The sequence below is a fragment of the Cannabis sativa genome, chromosome 1 (genome assembly GCF_029168945.1).
Source record: "Cannabis sativa cultivar Pink pepper isolate KNU-18-1 chromosome 1, ASM2916894v1, whole genome shotgun sequence".
Classification (NCBI taxonomy): domain Eukaryota; kingdom Viridiplantae; phylum Streptophyta; class Magnoliopsida; order Rosales; family Cannabaceae; genus Cannabis; species Cannabis sativa.
In genome coordinates this window covers 42,925,415-42,945,510 of record NC_083601.1, presented here as the reverse complement: position 1 = coordinate 42,945,510, position 20,096 = coordinate 42,925,415, and the positions used below count along the sequence as shown (strand labels likewise).

Sequence of the window (20,096 nt, the reverse complement as noted above, 5' to 3'; positions counted from 1 at the left end):
TCCATAACAATTACCAAACACGAACATAAAAATACCTTTGCAATTGTTTCCTCAATAACATTGATCTTCTCTAAAGCAGATAGTGTTATACTATCCTCTGTACCTTGACTATCACCCAACTTTTCAGTTGCACCAGTAAACTCTTTGGTTTCTTCATAAATCATCTCATCATCAGCAACCTTCTCATTTACACTAACTACCTCCTTGCCTTCTTTGACAGCTGACTCCCCAGCACTCACTCCACCACTAGATCCACCAACATTACCTCCACCTTTAACTTCCTTGGCACCAACCCCATCACCACCAATACCCTGCAAAAAACAAAATAAAAAAATGAAATAATAAATTATCAACATGCAAATATATATAACTCACATACCAAAATATATAAATAAAACATAAAATATAACCTTGTCATCGCCATCATTATCATCTTCCCTTAACTTGTTAGATCCGTTCTTGAACATCTCATGATCATCATCAACCACTTCTTTCTTGTCATCATCCCCTTTCTCATCACCAGGTTGGGATGTAATAAAACACATTATATCAAAAGTAGGCTGACTACCACCATCATTCTACAATAAAAAACAAATCATAAACCAAAAATGTTACTGATTTCTAAATATAACAAGTAAACTACAATAAAAACTACAATAAAAAAAAAAGTTACCTTATTCTCTATATTCGTAACATCTAAAACTTCCTCAACCTGTATATAATTTCACATTACACTACAAAAATAATAAAAATAATCCTAATAATTTACACCAATATTAAAATTTAAAAAAGTTACCTTATTATCTACCAACATTTCATCCCCAGCTTTTTCAACCTAAACAAAAGTTTAACTTTATATTACAAATATTATCAAAAATAAACAAAACAGTTTACACAAAAACAGTTTACATAAAAAAAAACAGTTTACATAAAACCCAATAATTAATCTAACAACTAATTAAAAAACAGTAAACATAATAGTTTCTTAATTAACTAAAATTACCTCCACAACTGGCTCTTCTTCATTTGTCAAAACAAGGTCATCATCATTCTGAAAATAAAATACAATACACACAATAAAAACACAGCATTATAACTAATCACATACTCAATAAATAAAAAATACACACTATCAAATAAAAATAATCTTAAACACATACCATATTAAAAGTATCCTCATCGCTCACTACAACATTTCCACCATCATTTCCACTTAAAAAGCAATTTCTCAACTCATTGAACTTCATGTCCAAATAAAACTTCAAACTTCCATCAATTTTTGCATCGATATAAGACTTCATATTCAACTCACATTCCTTAACACTACACTTCATCTCAGTACTCAACAAACTCAAAGACTCATCAATTTTTGTTTGATTACCAACAAGCATCTTCACATTGTTCTTTAACTCTACTAGATCAGATTTCCCCACACCATAACTTCTCTGTATACCAGATGGGTCACCTTTCTCATAATGCTTCCTTTGTAATGGCTCATCATCAAAATCATCTTCAGAAGTTTCCAACAAGGGGAAATCAAAACCTTCAAGTTTCATCATCTTCCTTTCAACATCAGTGGGGAGAATAGCTTGAGCTTTCAGCTACAAAAAAAAAAGTAAAAAAACGAGAAAAAGTAAGCATATAAGTTTACAAAAAATATATCACACCAGTAAACAGAAACAACTACATAATTTTAATAAATACTTATTTACCTTTGATGACATGAAAATTTTCCTATCCAGCTCCCCAGAGTTAGGATTTCCAGTACTTGACCACCTACAAATCCTATACTCTTGCGAAGCATCATATTGGCATATAGATGCCTTAAGACATAACGGAATAGTTTCATACAACCAGACCATAAATGCATAAGGGAAACCAGGTAACTTGTATGTTTTACTATTTTCTTTCGTCTGTTTGCGTTTCACCTTAGCTTTTCCCTTACCACATGAATCATCAGACAAATCTGTTCTTTTTCTGCCCCTCAAAGCAATCATCAAATTGTGCAATGTAAGATCAAAAACAATTTTCCCCCAAGGGAAACTATCATATTCACCAAGCCCCACAATATTCATCAACTCATCAGAAACTTTTTTTACAGCAGGACTACAAATCAACCCATTGGTAAGAAGGTACAAAATTGCCATTTTAACAGCATACTCATCACTCTTGAACTCACTAAACATAAATCTTTGTTCAACCGCACCATGAGTGACTTGCTGCTCGAAAAAATACTTATCAACAAATGCATTCTCCCTTTTTGCATACTTTTTCATATCATTATCACCATTACACAGTAAACCAGTTATGACCGCAAACTCAGCCAAACTAAACCTAAAATTTTCACACCCAAACTTAAACCACATCTCCTTCTCATTTTTTTGATGTACCTCCCTAAGCAGAGCATTATGTATTAACTGAGGTTGATATAAAATTGGTTTCATGTCTAACAAATGACCAAAACATGATTTACGAAAAAGCCTAATTTGTTCAGGGCTCAACTTAGCATTGATATTTGCAATCACTTTGTTCTCCAATGTATTAGGGAAGAAAATCATCTTACCCTTAACACGACTCTCAGGTTTAAAATATTGCTCCCACTCCTACAAAAATAAATAAACACATAAATCAACATAAAGATACTGTAAACTAAACTATAACAAAAATAACACTAAAAAAGCATTTTTTTGACTATAAACTAACACGTATATACATTCTACTAGAAATAAAACACCCAAAAATCCCAAATAAAAAGCAACATAAAGATTCTGTAAAACTAAACTATAACAGAAATAACACTAAAAAAGCACTTTTTTGACTACAAACTAAAACGTATATACATTCTACCACAACTACAAAACACAAACAAAATAGTCCAAAACATTTCAAAATGGGAAAATCAAACTTATAAAGTGAATACACCAATACATATTTAACTCTGAGAAGAAAAAACAAAAACTCGTGGGTCTTGATCCCAATATTGATTATCATGGTCATCACATTCAAAACAAGTTCCTAACAATGCAATTAGTTGCACAATCTACACAAAATTTCTGAGTCCTTTTTTTAAAGATAAATATATGTAATGTCTTAACAACTTGATAATTAGTTAATTACAACACTTAAACAGTATACATGATTAGAAATACTAGCAACACTCTTCTTATGGCTCTATTTCACTCACTGTCTACTCACTATTCTCATTGTTTATCAACATGTACGATAAGGGGAGAAAAATATAACATTTTGGGTCAAGCTATAATTTGACATATTTTATCAACTGAACAACAGAATTGCTCAAAAAGCCTTTCAATTAATCTTTGGTGTTTAAACTTTCCGATAAACCCTTTTTGTTACAATAGAAACTGTCATAATATTAGAAGTTCTTGTTTAACAATCGTTTCGGTTTCATAAACAACTAAGTTATTAAGACCCAAGAAAATATTCCTTCCGCCAAAACAAAAAACAAGAAAAGATACAAACACAGTTCATGATATTCCTTTCGCCAAAACAAAACTCATGGCCATCACAGTTCATGATATTTTTTCAAAAAATTAGTTTCGTTAGATATGATCGAATTTCAAGAAATCAAATTAATCATAACTTTCATCGACAAACACTTCCACTCAACGGTTACGTTTACCAAAAAAGAGTACATACATTTCTAATAAAAACCGTAACCAATAAATCCATCAAAACAAAATTTAAAAACAACAAAATAGACTAAAAAAATTACAATAAAATAAAAATTATATATACAAACTGTAAACCCTAAAATAACCGAAAACATAATAATCACTAAAAATAAATTAATATTTGAAATGTATATACTAAAATTTATTGAACAATAAAAAAACAATAAAAAAACCATAGAAAACCCTAAACACAACTAAAAAACATCAAAAGGAAAAAAATAACACACATGCAATAACTTAAATTGAAAACCGAAAAAAAAGAACAAAAATCCAAAAACAAATCCGTAAACCATAAAATCCATCAAAACCAGAATATTAAATCAGACAATAAACCAAAAAAATTACAACAAAATATAAAATATATATACCTTAATACTATCTGGAACTCCAATCTCCAAATCGTCACTATCATATTCAACATCCTCTTCTTCAATCACTTGCTTCATCTTTTTCAACGGACGATCTGCATGTTTCCCCTTCTTAGACCCGACATTGTTCCTCTTCCTCTTCGAAGAAAGCTCAGACTCTCCACTATCACTACCCTCGGACATTGTTTCTTTCGATTTGTTCTTCGGATTCATAGCCTTGGAGGACGCGGATGGAGATGTAGACGAACGTGTTTTCACCATTACTAAACGTTTAGAGAAAAGAAATGAAGTTGGGAAAAAATGAAAATAACACTTATATTGATAGGTATATAGGCGGTTTGGGTTTACAACCCACCTTTTGGGTGAAAATTTTAAAAAAATTCAAAAACTGAAACGTGCCCACGCGCCCACACTGATAAGACGCCTATCACATTTCAACTGACACTTACGTCAGCCCCTCTCATCCACTAAGCGTGTTGAAGAAGCCAAAAAATAAAAAAATTGTATAAAAATCAAAAACGGTAAAACTGACGGTAAACTTAATAATTTAAAGAGAAACGGTATTATTAGAAATAAATGGGAAAAAACGTGTCCCAATGTAATTTTCCCTATTTTTTTTTTTTTTTTCCCAAATTAAGGGATTTTGGGCCTAGGCCCTGTTTGCTTTATTCTTGGGTCGGGCTTGGCCTTAGGTCAACTTCTTTCAACTCCATGGTCCGGCCCTGCAGAGAATTAATTACAAAAGAAAAATTATGGGGGTTTTTTACAAAAATGTTGGATTTTGAGAAAAAATCTACAATTTTACTGTCACACAAATTATTTTACAAAAATACTATCATTTTATAAAATAACCATAAAATAACAAAACAGAACCATTAAAACAATCGTGAAAACTTAACATAATACACAATAATTTTGAAAAAAATCCCACCCCACATTATTATCGAGTGCTTTCACAATGGTTCTTCTAAAATGGGTGTAGCGATACCCTATATGTTTCGGTATCTATTATAATTTTTTAGTCCAATTTTTTTATAGTCGTATATATATTTTGATTATTCAAAATATTTTGTAAAATTTTAAAGAATTTAAAATAATTTATAATATAGAAAATAATGCTCAAACAATAAATTTTATAGGCGTATAAAATAAAAAAGTTATTTGATTTTAAACTCTATTATTGGTGTATTAAATTTTTTAAAATTTGTCAAAATTTTGAGGAGTGCTTAGTGAGGGGTGCGTGCACATTGAACAATTTTCCTATATTTTTTTCGTCAAAATATATAAATAATAATATAAAATCCATACACACGGATCTCCAAAGCATAATTATTTCTTCATCATTACGTTATTGAGGCTTGAATATGTTGATTGTTTAAGACTCAGTCTTGTCTTTTTTAGCATTTGTTTATTCAATCTACGAAGTGAATAAAGTCACATTTTTTGCCACATAAATAATCACCAGTAGTTAACCAAATTAAACATGAAAAAGGAATAGAAGAAAATAAGATCTCTCATGGCACAGTCAAACTTTCTCAGTACTTGTTTCTTTATGATCCTATGTTTAAACCTTGTACTCCTCACTCAATCCTGTCCAAGTCGATCAGAAAAAGCAGCCCTGTTCGTCTTTGGAGATTCTTCATTTGATGTTGGAAATAACAACTACTTCAACACTTCTTCTCGAGCCAATTATTATCCATATGGAGAAACCTTCTTTAAGTACCCAACTGGAAGATTTTCCAATGGCCGTTTAATCCCAGATTTCATTAGTACGCTAGCCATAAATATTTTCACTTAATTAATTATCTTTGAAACATATTTTATTGATTGTCAAAATGCATGATATATATATATAAATACAGCTGAGTATGCCGAGTTGCCACTGCTTCCACCATATTTACAACCTGGTTATGTTGACTTTACATATGGAGTCAACTTTGCTTCTGCTGGAGCTGGTGCTCTACTTGAAACTCGCCAAGGATTTGTATGTCGTATTACTTTTTAATATTTTATTTTTTCAAATTTCAACCAAAGGAAAAAAAAATGACAAAGGATTAGTTTATTTTAATTTGTTTTTCAGGTCATAAGCCTTGAAACTCAAATTGGTTACTTCAAAAATGTTAGCCAGATATTGAGGGAGAAACTAGGAGATGCAGAGGCCATTACTCTGCTGTCAAAGGCTGTTTACTTGTTCAGTATTGGAGCCAATGACTACTCGTTCCTTTTCGACACAAATTCTAGTGCCCTTGATTCTTTTTCAAGGGAAGAATTTGTGGGGCTTGTGATAGGAAACATAAGTTCAGCAATTGAGGTATATTTTGCCATACTGACTTTATATCTCACACACATATGTATTTACTTTTAACCACTATTATATATCATGGGATGTATTGTTTTATTAGGAAATATATAAGATTGGAGGAAGGAAATTTGGGTTTCAAAATGTAAGGAGTATAGCTTGTGTACCTTACGCAAGAATTGTTGCAGCAGCAAAATATAACATGTCCTGTTTGGATCAGAGTACACCATTTGTAGAATTACATAACAAAGAACTTTCCAAACTTTTACAAAAGCTAAACAATCAGCTCAGAGGATTCAAATTTTCATTGTCTGATTATTTCACTTTTGTAAAAGAAAGAATGGATCACCCTCTTAAATATGGTAGTGGATTCTTCATCTTCAGTTTCTTTGTATTGGATTTTTATTTTTATGCTAATAATTACTGTCTATGTTTGCTAAAAAGTAATTTTAATCTTTTATTCTTAAAGGTTTTAAAGAAGGGTTGGTTGCTTGTTGTGGGAGTGGACCGTACAGGGGAATTTTCAGCTGTGGAGGGAAAATAATAAAAGATTATTATTTATGTGGTAATGTAAGTGAGTATGTGTTTTTTGATTCAGCTCATCCCACTGAAAGGGCATATCAGCAATTTGCTGAGCAAGCTTGGAGTGGAAAGCCCAGCTTTAAAGGATCTTACAATTTGAAACAACTTTTTAAAAATTAGTACAACTTTGTTGAGACAGAGATCTTATTTAGTTCCCACATATATCAATTCAACTGGGAGATTTTTGGTGTTTGTTTCATTAATTCCTCTTCTTTGTAATATTGTCTTTGTTACTTGGTCATATGGTTTTCTTCTAATAAAGTTGTAGTGTTTGTTTGTTTGTTTAGTAATGGCTTGAATATGTTATATAAATTAGTTTCGTGTGTGGTGAATGACTTCTTGAGTATAAACATTGACTTTTAAGTTTTTAAATAATAATCTTTTATATATAATACTAACATTTAATATATATATATATATATATACTAGTAAAAAGTTACGTGCGAGCCACGTATACTAAATTTTATGCTAGGTATTTTTTATTATATTAAAAGGTAATACACTTAAAAATGTTTATCTCATCTTGGTTCAACCCAATTTTATGTTGTTCCCATAGGATTGTGTGTTAGATATGAGCTTAGAAGAATAGTATTCGTTAGAATGGGTGCCAGCAATGGCGGTGCTGATGTGAGTTTTATCTTCTGGGAAAAATCTAGCTACTCCGACATTACAATTACACCTAGCCTTTCAAAATGAGCATCATCAAAAATTCAAGGATTATAAATTGAAAAGGATATCTTGTTACTTTTGGTGTGCCCAACAAACTCTCTAACGGATGACATTATATTTCGCATATCCCAAAGCTGTTTAAAAGTAAAGCAATATAGCAAGGGAATAGAAGACTTACTCAAATAAATAATTACTTGAGCAACAAAGAATAACTCGCTAATAGAACACTGAATATTACACCCAAATAAACAAAAAGTGAGGAATCGCAGCAGAGAGGCCATGAATCACGACATAGAAGATGAGGCAATAATTCAATAGCAATATAGGGTTTGAGGGTTTGAGATTTAGAAAAAGAAATTATAAATGATTATCCTAAATAATCACGATTGGTTGCTCATCCTTTTGGGGTTAGTTATTTTATTGAGAATTTTCAGAGATTGTGTTTCCGGTTAGGTTTATACGATTAAAATTTAAAAGTAATATTAATGTATTTAAAAATTAATATTAAAATACATCTTCATAAAAAAAATTATTATTTTTGAATAGAAAATTATTTTAACAAAAAAGTTACCCATAAATTTCTCATAAACCCGATTAAAATTTAAAAGTAATATTAATTTATTTTAAAATTAATATTAAAATACATCTTAATAAAAAAAATATATTATTTTTGAATAGAAAATTATTTTAAAAAAAAGTTATCCATAAATTTCTCATAAACGCAAGAATTCAGTTATATAGGCACACTTTATATAGAATAGATATATGAGTGATTGAATTGAAGTACTAAGTAGATAATTTGTCAAATAAATTTGAAACATATTTTTTATTCACTGTTTATGGCATCATTTCTTTCTTCATCATTACGTTACTAAAGTTCATTGTAAAAGTAAGTCAACTATCACAAATTGATAAATTAGTAATTACCAAACACTTATTAATACGACAACCCTAAAAAATCGAATTGTTGAATTAATCTATAGAAAACCTGTAAAAATTTCTAGAAGAAACAAAAATAAATTTGGTATAAAATATATAATATATATATATATATTTTCTCTTTCACCTAATCAGTGAAAAAGCCTCCATATTTTATTTTATTTTATTTACTTATTTATATTTTTTGCGGGGATTCAATGAAAAAGACTTTTTAGTCAAATATAATTACACATTACATATCTTACGTTTAAGTAATTAATTTCTCCTATAAATTATAATCAATTCACTCTACGAAGAAACACATGACATATCTAATCAACAGATTTGAAGTGAGAGATCTGTTGGTGACCAAAACCAAAGCCCAATAATCCAAGAATCTAATGCATCTCATCATGTCAAAGTCAAAAAATCCTACCAGTACTTGTCTCTTGATCATCATCACCATATGGATAAGCCTTGTAAATGAAAGCCAGTGCTGTGATCAAATTAAGAACAAAAGAGCCTTATTCGTGTTTGGGGACTCACTATTTGATGCTGGCAATAATAACTACTTCAACACTGCTCTTCGGGCCAACTATTTTCCATATGGGCAAACTTTTTTCAACTACCCAACTGGCAGATTTTCTAACGGCCGCTTAATCCCCGATTTCGTCGGTAAACATTATTATTATTGTCATGAATTAACTATTCATTTCTATGCTATAAATCTTTAATAAGATTACTTATTGGTCAATAAAATATATATGCAGCTGAGTATGCCAAGTTGCCATTAATTCCACCATATTTACATCCTGGTTATGTTGACTATACATCTGGAGTTAACTTTGCATCTTCTGGAGCTGGTGTTCTGATTGAAACACACCAACAATATGTATGTCTTTGTCTTATTACAATTGCACATTTTTAGAACACCCCTCTAGTTCTTTCAAACTTGCCCACCGAGAGGCCTTGATTGAGGATGGTACTTATTTATTCATTTAATTAGTTTCTCTCTTTCATTTTTTTCAGGCATTAAGCCTTAAAATTCAAGTTGATTATTTCAAGAACGTTAGCAAGTTGTTGAGGCAGAAATTAGGGGATGAAGAGGCCATAAGTCTGTTGTCAAGAGCTGTTTACTTGTTCAATGTAGGAGTCAACGATTACATGTCCCTTTTCGACTCCAACTCTACAACCTTTCAATCCTTCACAACCAAAAAATATGTGGGCATGGTGATAGGTAACTTAAGCTCAGTGATTGAGGTATAATTTTAAAAATAAAACCTTCCTCAATTAGTAGTTTCTTACCATATTTTGGTTTTAGAGAGAAAGATGGGATCTAATAAGAATAGATTGTTCTTTTATCATGAAATTATTGAAAAAATTAATTCAACAAACAAATTTTGAAATAATTTCATCACTATATACAATTCATGTATCCAAAAAATCATCAACTTATTTTTGTTTTTTCTTATATTAATTAATTTTAAGTCAATTATCTCACTTTCTAAATGTGACTTGTTCAATTTTCACATGATAGGAAATATATGAGATAGGAGGAAGAAAATTTGGGTTTCAAACCGTAAGGCCCATTGCTTGTGTACCAAACTCAAGAGTTATTGCAGAAGAAAAATATAACAAGTCCTGCTTGGATCAGGGTACACCATTTGTACTATTACACAATATACAACTCTCCAAGCTCCTAAAAAAGCTTAATACTCAACTCAAAGGATTCAAATACTCACTTAATGACTATTATACATTTCTGCAACAAAGAATAAACCACCCTTCTAAATATGGTATGCTACACCACCATTTTGTTATATATATATCATAGCAAAATTATATAATAATGTATTTTTCTCATTCCTTATTTGGGTGCAAATTTGTTAGGGTTCAAGGAAGGGATGGTGGGTTGTTGTGGGAGTGGTCCGTACCAGGGGGTTTTCAACTGTGGAGGAAAGAGAGGAAAAGAGTACTTTTTATGTGGTAATGTTAGTGATCATGTGTTCTTTGACTCTTCTCATTCAACTGAAAGGGTATATCAACAATTTATTGAGCAAACATGGAGTAAGAAGCCAACTCCCAATGGGTCTTACAATCTTCAAGAACTATTTAAATGGAATTAAACATTTGTCAGACTCATACCGAGAAGAACATTGCTACGAGGTACTTATATAGTGCTGACATATTTTTATTTTTATATCATGTCAAGACTTTAAAACTTTAATAAGAATTATAAAATTAAATATAATAAAATATATTTAATTATGTTAAAGTGACTTTTATAGAATAAAGTTTTATATTTTCATCTTACTAGGTAGTTTAAATCTTAATAATAATATATAATTTTTCAAAAAAAATAAAAATAAAGATGTAGAGTGTTAATTTTGTGATCTCTGTTGCTATAAATTATAAACGCTACGCAAGTATACGCAATCAAGTAGTAAATCTCACACAGGTGAGGTCGATCCCACAGGGAATTGGATTAAGTACCACTAAATTATACTTATGATTCTATTCGGTAAATCGAAAGCAATTATGATTTAAAAACAGTAAAATATGAAAGAAACTCAGAAAACTTAATAACACAATTGAAAGTTGAGCAAGATGAGATAATAGGGAGGAGAATCCTGCTGTTGTTTACCCAAATCGTTAATGATTAATTACTATCCTATTCTTGGAGTGAATGACAAATTATGAATTAACCTAGCTCCTTTCAGATCTTCTAGATTCTAAACCACATGTTATCTAATTAATTCCTTAGTTAAACTAACATGAAATCAGCATTAAGTAATAATCTACTCGTCACATAAGTCATGCAAATACTTTCGTTTCACATAGAACATTGATTATCTTAATTTTAGCATTCTCAATTCTCACTTTTCAGATTTCGAATTGAGATCATAGAGCATGCACAAGGTGATCAATCTTAAACATGAAATTAAGAACAAATTAAGATAATTTCACACACAAGAATTGAGGAATGGTAATTAAACATTAACTAGGCAAAACATTAAACAACAATCATCATCCTCCCTAAATGGGAAATTTAGTTCAGAAACAAATCCATAACCATTCCTATAGCAATATTCAACATAAATAAATTAAAGAGGAATAGAGAAAGAAACTGTTGGTGGATTAATTCTGAATCTTCACTTCAATCTCTGTGCTCTTCCTGCCGCTCTCAGCTGTATTTTAGGGTTTCTGATCGCTCTCCCAGACTTCCAATCGCAGTTTTCTATTTATAACTGAAATTTAGGGTTCGATGGACGAAAATGCCCCTGGTCCGTACGGGATCTCGCCGCGGCTAAGCTTCCTCTCGCCGCGGCGAGATAATTGAAAATAAGGGGTCTCTCTGTATCTCTTAAATGGCCGCGGCGAGACTCTTCATCGCCGCGGCGACTGAAGCCTTCTAGATTTTCGAGATCTAGCCGCGGCCAGGTTGTGTTTAGCCGCGGCCAGATGTGCACAATTACTCAGAAATTGTGTTTTCTTCGGCTCAACACGTCTTTTAACGAATTTCTGCACCCGAGACCTCTTTTATTCCAAAGAACCTGAAAGCATAGAAAACAAGCGTAATTCCGTCCCAACACAGCTAAAAACGCACATAAATTAGATCCAAAACATAGGCTAAAAATAGCCTAACAAACTCCCCCAAACTGACTCTTTACTCGTCCCCGAGTAAACTAAGACTAAACTAAAAACAATCTGACAATGATAGCTAAACTTTCCAACAATTTAATTGTTACCACCACCTGCACAACTTCAATCCATCAATAACCAGAATTTCAACTTGCCAACTCTAAGAACTAAGTTGAATGTGCAATTTACAAGTAAGTAATTCATACAAACATAAAGCATCGCAATTGCCATCAATATCACAACTGTTCTAAACTTTCCAACATCCCACTAACACATGATCAATAAGTTTGAATGACATACCTCTCTCCACTAATGTTGACAAATTTCTATTTGGAATCAATAGGTCTTTTTCGGTTAACATCGCATGGCTTAGGTACATGGGTAGGTGAGAAGTCATTTAGGCTATACTATACCATAAGCACTATTAACCAAGCAAGCCTAGACATTTATTTTGCTTTCTTTCCATATATCCCAAAAACAGAAATAAGAGATTGCAATTTTTCTTATGTGTGTACCTCATAATTTTCTTAACTTTTTTTTTCTTTCTTCTTTTTCATAGGCACAACACACAATATTATTCTTTTTTTTTTTTCAATCTCTCATTCCTACACTTTATTTTTCCACTTACAGCACTTATCCCCCCAAACTTGCTTCAAGGCTCATGGCATAATAAGGTATGTTCAGGGTGAAAAGAGTTTAAGATACAAATTCAGCTCAGTTAAGTGGTGAAATTTTTTTTTAAAACAGGCTAAGGCTCAACTTTGGGTATACTATGGTAAAAATTTCTAGGTAGGCTTGAAAGGCTCAATCGTTCCAAAGAAAACTTGCCTAAATCACTTTCCAAACAGAAATCATCAAGGATTTCGCTTCAAGAGAGTATGTCAAACAAATTCTATTTCATGTACAATCAATCATTCCACAAACCAAATAGAACAGAGGTGATATGTGAGAATAACAAATGCTTTAAATCTACATGAATCACTTCCTAGCACACTGTTAGGCTATTTTTAGCCTAAGTTTTGGATCACATTTTATAGTTATTTTTCTTCTTTATTATTGTTTTTGGAATAGAATTACGCTTGTTTTCTTTGGTTTCAGGTTTCAACACTTGGAATGTATAAATTGGACAAATTTCGGAAAACAGTGATCTATAAAATAGAGAAAATTTTGAAAGAGAATAAAGCTGAAACTTCAAGCCTAAATTCGACTATGTTCTGATCATATTTTGGAAAAAGTCAAAACATAAAAGTTTTAGATCTCTTTCTTATCTTTCCAACGCATCTTGAATCAGCCCATTTGGAGTTCGTATGAGAAAGTTATGCCCATTTTACTAAAAGATGTCGAAGCTGAAAATTCCATCTCGCCGCGGCGAGAATTCCATGGCCGCGGCTAGAAAGTCTGGGCAGAAACGTAGTTTTTTGATGCACTTTTGGCCGCGGCGAGACCACTTTTGGCCGCGGCGAGCGTCCGTACGGTCAGGGGTATTTTTGTCCGACGAACCCTAAAAGTTAGATATAAATAGAAAACTGCGATTGGAAGTCAAGAGAAGCGATTTGGCACCCTAAAACACATCAGAAAGCGGCAGGAAGAGCAGAAGAAATCAAAGTGAAGATCCAGAGTCAATCCACCAACAGTTTCTTTCTCTATTCCTCTTTAATTTATTTATGTTGAATATTGCTATAGGAATGGTTATGGATTTGTTTCTGAACTAAATTTCCCATTTAGGGAGGATGATGATTGTTGTTTAATGTTTTGCCTAGTTAATGTTTAATTACCATTCCTCCATTCTTGTTTGTGAAATTATCTTAATTTGTGTTTAATTTCATGTTTGAGATTGATCACCTTGTGCATGCTCTATGATCTCAATTCGAAATCTGAAAAGTGAGAATTGAGAATGCTAAAATTAAGATAATCGATGTTCTATGTGAAACGAAAGTATTCACATGACTTATGTGACGAGTAGATTATTACTTAATGCTGATTTCATGTTAGTTTAATTAAGGAATTAATTAGATAACATGTGATTTAGAATCTAGAAGATCTGAAAGGAGCTAGGTTATTTCATAATCTGTCATTCACTTCAAGAATAGGATAGTAATTAAGCATTAACGATTTGGGTAAACAACAACAGGATTCTCCTCCCTATTATCTCATCTTGCTCAACTTTCAATTGTGTTATTAAGTTTTCTGAATTACTTTCATACTTTACTATTTTTAAATCATAATTACTTTTGATCTGCCAGATAGAATTATAAGTATAGTTTAGTGGTATTTAATCCAATTCCCTGTGGGATCGACCTCACCTGTGTGAGATTTACTACTTGATTGCGTATACTTGCGTAGCGTTCATAAAATATAGCAACAAGTTTTTGGCGCCGTTGCCGGGGAATTGTTTAAAGATTAATATTACATAAAATTATACTAACTTCTACTTTGGTTCTTTTTGCTTATTTCTAATCTGTTTCTTTTAGATTAAATTTTGTAATATTATTAAAAATTAAATTTTGTTCTAATTTGGTTTTACTTTTTAGTTTTAGTATTAATTTTGTTGTTTCAAATTTTTATCTTTTTAGTATTAATTTAGTTTTATTTTTCTTTTAATTTTACTAATGTGTTACTTATGAGTTTGACCTGCAAGATAAATCCAGATGTTATATCTTGAGGATTTTGCCCAACAACACAATGAACCATTCTATTCTGCTTGGAGGAGATTTAAAGAGCTTGGAGAGAGATGTTATCCCACTTTCTCAAGTGGGTGTTTTACGTGGCTCTTTTATAATGGGCTTAATGATGAAACAAGAAGTTGGGTTGATTATGGAGCAGAGGCAACTGGAGCACCTCTATTAATGAGAGGCTATGATGTAATAAATCTGTTGAATAACATGGCAGATTTTGATTACGACTGGCATTGGGATCCATCACTTCAGGGTTGGAGTCACCAATACCCACCTTATTGCCCAAAGTCATCCCAACAAACTGAAAAAGAGGAGCAACTACTATCACTTCTACAATCACTTCCAGGAGAGATTAATCGCTTAACTGACATGGTGAGATCCTTATGTGATAATTCAATGACTCATGATTCAGAATGTAATAACTCCAATGATGAAAGTTATGAGAGTTGTTGGTACAATGAAGAAGGGTCATTATTTGAATACAAGGAAGATAATGAGCCTACAATTGAAGATCAAGATCCTTGTGAAGAGGAACTCATTGAATATGAAATCACAAGCAAGGGTATGGATAGCCAAGTGGAGAGTGAGCAACAAGAAGAAGTGTTGTTAGATGAAAGTGTAGAAACTGTGACATTGGAGGATGAAGAAGAACATGACATCATTGATTCGACTTCATCAATGATATTGACTAATAAACCACCAATGAATTCATATATTTCATCAACACCATATTATATCCTCTACAAGCTACAAAAGGCATCTCCCCAAGCTCATCATCCAAAGTCTTATGTTGTTGGTGCTGATTTTGGTTCAAACTCATCACTTGCCAAGCTTGAAGGCAAGTACAACAACAATTTTCAAGTTGTCTTGCATGACGCTTATTACGGGCGTCAACCGCTTGTTGATGTGGCGCTCAGGTAAGTCTCTCTCAACCACAATTTTATAATAACACATTGGGGACAATGTGCATCTTTAGTTTGGGGGGAGAGATTTAATTTTTTTCAGTTTATTTCAGTTTTTTTTTTTTCGTTTAGTTAGTTTTTTGTTAGTGTCATGTATTGATATCTGAGCTGGAATATTGATTGAACTACTGTTATTCACTTGTGCAATGGATTAAAATCTTAATTGTGTGCTTGACTCATAACTTTTTGAATTAAATTGGATGTGTATTAGAAGGTTGCTCATGTAGATGTAAAACATTTATTTTTGACGCATATCACTTTTGTTCTACTTGGATTGTGGAATGATTGGTTTAACATGGAATAGAATTTGTTTGACATACTCTCTTGAAGCGAAATTCTTGTTGATTTTTGTTTGGAAAGTGATTTAGGTAAATTTTCTTTGGATCGATTGAGCCTTTCAAGCCTACCTGAAAAGTTTTATCCTTAGTTTACCCAAAGTTGAGCCTTAGCCTATTTCAAAAAATATAAATATATATATATATATATTCACCACGTAACTAAGCTTAATTCGTTATCTTTAACTACTTTCATTCTCAACGTACCTTATTATGCCATAAGCTTTTAATCAAGTTTGGGGGGAGTAAATTGTTGTAAGTGGGGGAATAATTTTTGCAGTAAGAGATTAAAAAAAAAATTAAACAGTTGTTATGTGTTGTGCCTCTATTGAAAAAAGAGAAAGAAGAAAAATAAAAGAAAAATGAAATGTGATAATTTCTTCTTGAGAATCAATTGTGAACAATGAGGTAGGCACATAGGAAAAAATATGCAATCTCTTACTATCTTCTTTGGGATGAAAGAATGGATAAGTGTGGGTACTTGTTTGGTATAATTGTGCTTATGGTATAATGTATAATGTAGCCTAAATGACTTCTCATCTACCCGTTTTACCTAAGCCATGCTATTATTACCGAAAAAAAGACCTTTTGATTCCGAGCAAGAATTGTCAACATTAGTGGAGAGAGGTATGTCATCCAAACTTATTGAACATGGGTTAGCGGAATGTTGGAAAGTGTAGAATGGTTGTGATATGAATGTCAAAAGCGATGTTTTGTGCCTGTATGAATTACTTACTTCTGAATTATGCATCCAAGTTAGTTCGTAGAGTTATTGAGTTGAAATTCTGGTTATTGATTTGCTTGAAGTTGTGCAGGTGGTAGTGGTAGTTCAATCATTGGAAGGTTTAGTTATCTATTGCATTGTTTTTTTTCTTTAGTTTAGTTGAGTTTTAGCTTTACTCGGGGGCGAGTAAAGATTCAGTTTGGGGGAATTTGTTAGGCTATTTTTAGCCTAAGTTTTGGATCACATTTTATAGTTATTTTTCTTCTTTATTATTGTTTTTGGAATAGAATTACGCTTGTTTTCTTTGGTTTCAGGTTTCAACACTTGGAATGTATAAATTGGACAAATTTCGGAAAACAGTGATCTATAAAATAGAGAAAATTTTGAAAGAGAATAAAGCTGAAACTTCAAGCCTAAATTCGACTATGTTCTGATCATATTTTGGAAAAAGTCAAAACATAAAAGTTTTAGATCTCTTTCTTATCTTTCCAACGCATCTTGAATCAGCCCATTTGGAGTTCGTATGAGAAAGTTATGCCCATTTTACTAAAAGATGTCGAAGCTGAAAATTCCATCTCGCCGCGGCGAGAATTCCATGGCCGCGGCTAGAAAGTCTGGGCAGAAACGTAGTTTTTTGATGCACTTTTGGCCGCGGCGAGACCACTTTTGGCCGCGGCGAGCGTCCGTACGGTCAGGGGTATTTTTGTCCGACGAACCCTAAAAGTTAGATATAAATAGAAAACTGCGATTGGAAGTCAAGAGAAGCGATTTGGCACCCTAAAACACATCAGAAAGCGGCAGGAAGAGCAGAAGAAATCAAAGTGAAGATCCAGAGTCAATCCACCAACAGTTTCTTTCTCTATTCCTCTTTAATTTATTTATGTTGAATATTGCTATAGGAATGGTTATGGATTTGTTTCTGAACTAAATTTCCCATTTAGGGAGGATGATGATTGTTGTTTAATGTTTTGCCTAGTTAATGTTTAATTACCATTCCTCCATTCTTGTTTGTGAAATTATCTTAATTTGTGTTTAATTTCATGTTTGAGATTGATCACCTTGTGCATGCTCTATGATCTCAATTCGAAATCTGAAAAGTGAGAATTGAGAATGCTAAAATTAAGATAATCGATGTTCTATGTGAAACGAAAGTATTCACATGACTTATGTGACGAGTAGATTATTACTTAATGCTGATTTCATGTTAGTTTAATTAAGGAATTAATTAGATAACATGTGATTTAGAATCTAGAAGATCTGAAAGGAGCTAGGTTATTTCATAATCTGTCATTCACTTCAAGAATAGGATAGTAATTAAGCATTAACGATTTGGGTAAACAACAACAGGATTCTCCTCCCTATTATCTCATCTTGCTCAACTTTCAATTGTGTTATTAAGTTTTCTGAATTACTTTCATACTTTACTATTTTCAAATCATAATTACTTTTGATCTGCCAGATAGAATTATAAGTATAGTTTAGTGGTATTTAATCCAATTCCCTGTGGGATCGACCTCACCTGTGTGAGATTTACTACTTGATTGCGTATACTTGCGTAGCGTTCATAAAATATAGCAACACACACATCCATCTTAATTCAAACAGTTGCAAGTCAAGCACACAGTTATGTTTTAATCCATTGCACAAGTGAATAACAACAATTCAATCAATCTTTCAATTTAGCTATCACACAAGACTAAAAAAACTAAAACAAACTAAACTAAAACAAATAAACTGAAAAATTTAAGTCTCCCCCCCCAAACTAAAATGCACATTGTCCCCAATGTATGAAAATAAACCAGGGTGAGAGAAACTTACCTGAGCCCCATCAGAAGGGATCAAGTCCACCCTTTGCATTCAAAAGAGCCCTCGCACTAAATGAAGAAAATTTACCACCAATAGTGTTGATTTCAGAGTTTTGCACAAGAGTAAGCTCACCTTCAGAACTACCACACATCAATCTTTTCCAACGACGCTGAATCGTTCGAAGTCGCTCTTTAGGCTTTGCTTTCTTCTTATCAGTTTTAACAAAAGAACCCTTCACCACCTCAATCTTGCAACAGGTAGGAATGTCAGTTGGGGCAAAAACATTAAAATTGACCTCTTCATCTTGGACTCGCAACTTTAACTCCCCCTTTTGAACATCTATTAATGCTCGACCCGTGGCCAAGAATGGTCTTCCCAAAATAATGGGAATAGTTGAATCTTCCTCCATATCAAGAATTAAGAAATCAGCAGGGAAGATAAACTTACCAACCTTCACCAGTACATCTTCAATTATGCCACGAGGATGAGTTAGAGAACGATCCGCTAGTTGTAGAGTCACTGTTGTGGGCTTTGCTTTTCCCAATCCTAGCCTTTTGTAGACAGACAACGGCATTAGATTAATGCTTGCTCCCAGATCACATAGAGCTTTAGTTTCCACTGAACCCCCTATAGAGCATGGAATATTGAAACTACCCGGATCTTTAAGCTTGGGCGGTAGTTTCTTTTGCAAAATGGCGCTACACTCCTCAGTTAATGCCACTGTTTCATAGTCCTCCATTTTTCTCTTCTTAGACAATATCTCCTTCATGAACTTCACATAACGGGGCATTTGTTCCAAGGCTTCAAAGAAAAGGAATGTTGATGTGTAGTCTTTTGAAAACCTCTAGAAATTTTGTAAATCGCTTGTCTAGATTGGTCTTTCGGAGTCTCTGAGGATAAGGTATCTTCACATGATGATCAATACTGATTGGTGGAGACTGTTGTGGTGGTGCAGGGCTATCAGTAGTTTTCTTTTCTATTGATGTTGGAGTTGGTGCTGATTGATCTTTAACTTCTTCATTGAATGGTTGTACCACATCAGGCCCATCATAATTCTTTCCACTCCTCAAGGAAATTGCTTTACATTGCTCTTTTCCTTTTGCCTCACTAGTGCTAGCTGAATTTCCTTGAGCTTGGTTTGCCACTTGAGTAGCCAATTGTTCCATTTGAGTTTCTAGAGTTTTAATAGAGGCTCTAGTTTCCATCATGAATTGGAGCAATAAATCAGCTTGGATATTGGAGCCACTAGGACTTTGTTGTTGGTTTTGTTGGGGCTGATTTCTCTGCTGGTAGAACCCCTGTTGGTTGTGCCCATAATTATTATTTTGGGAGTAGTTCCCAATGACTTTTGCTTGATCCATTGGCAAATTATCCACATCTGCCTGACACTCTGAAAAGTGATGGTTGCCTCCACATATCTC

The 20,096-nt window shown here is 32.7% G+C and overlaps 3 protein-coding genes across 5 annotated transcripts; 2 read left to right on the top strand and 1 right to left on the bottom strand.

Annotated features, from left to right (window-relative positions):
- Window positions 1-13: 13 nt before the first annotated feature.
- Window positions 14-4,669, bottom strand: LOC133033548 (uncharacterized). 3 transcript variants are annotated; one of them, XR_009685667.1, is made up of 5 exons: window positions 4,064-4,669; window positions 1,713-2,603; window positions 1,161-1,601; window positions 411-1,051; window positions 14-311 (listed from the first exon to the last, which is right to left on the bottom strand). XR_009685667.1 is itself a non-coding variant. In XM_061108391.1 (4 exons), the coding sequence occupies exons 1-4, from the start codon at window positions 4,322-4,324 to the stop codon at window positions 986-988; spliced, it is 1,659 nt and encodes a 552-aa protein (XP_060964374.1). In that variant the 5' UTR covers window positions 4,325-4,669; the 3' UTR covers window positions 14-985. The 3 variants fall into 3 exon arrangements, 1 of the variants encoding a protein (XP_060964374.1); XR_009685668.1 differs by having other exon boundaries at window positions 14-578; window positions 674-1,051; XM_061108391.1 differs by having other exon boundaries at window positions 14-1,051.
- Window positions 4,670-5,282: 613 nt separating this feature from the next.
- LOC115706701 (GDSL esterase/lipase 1) lies at window positions 5,283-7,143 on the top strand. Its single transcript, XM_030634415.2, has 5 exons — window positions 5,283-5,832; window positions 5,926-6,047; window positions 6,144-6,374; window positions 6,466-6,724; window positions 6,832-7,143. Exons 1-5 carry the CDS (start codon window positions 5,580-5,582, stop codon window positions 7,062-7,064), a joined length of 1,098 nt encoding a protein of 365 aa, XP_030490275.2. The 5' UTR covers window positions 5,283-5,579; the 3' UTR covers window positions 7,065-7,143.
- Window positions 7,144-8,806: 1,663 nt separating this feature from the next.
- LOC115707159 (GDSL esterase/lipase 1) lies at window positions 8,807-10,810 on the top strand. Its single transcript, XM_061108389.1, has 5 exons — window positions 8,807-9,206; window positions 9,302-9,423; window positions 9,561-9,791; window positions 10,069-10,327; window positions 10,422-10,810. The coding sequence occupies exons 1-5, from the start codon at window positions 8,933-8,935 to the stop codon at window positions 10,655-10,657; spliced, it is 1,122 nt and encodes a 373-aa protein (XP_060964372.1). The 5' UTR covers window positions 8,807-8,932; the 3' UTR covers window positions 10,658-10,810.
- The last annotated feature ends 9,286 nt before the right edge of the window (window positions 10,811-20,096 follow it).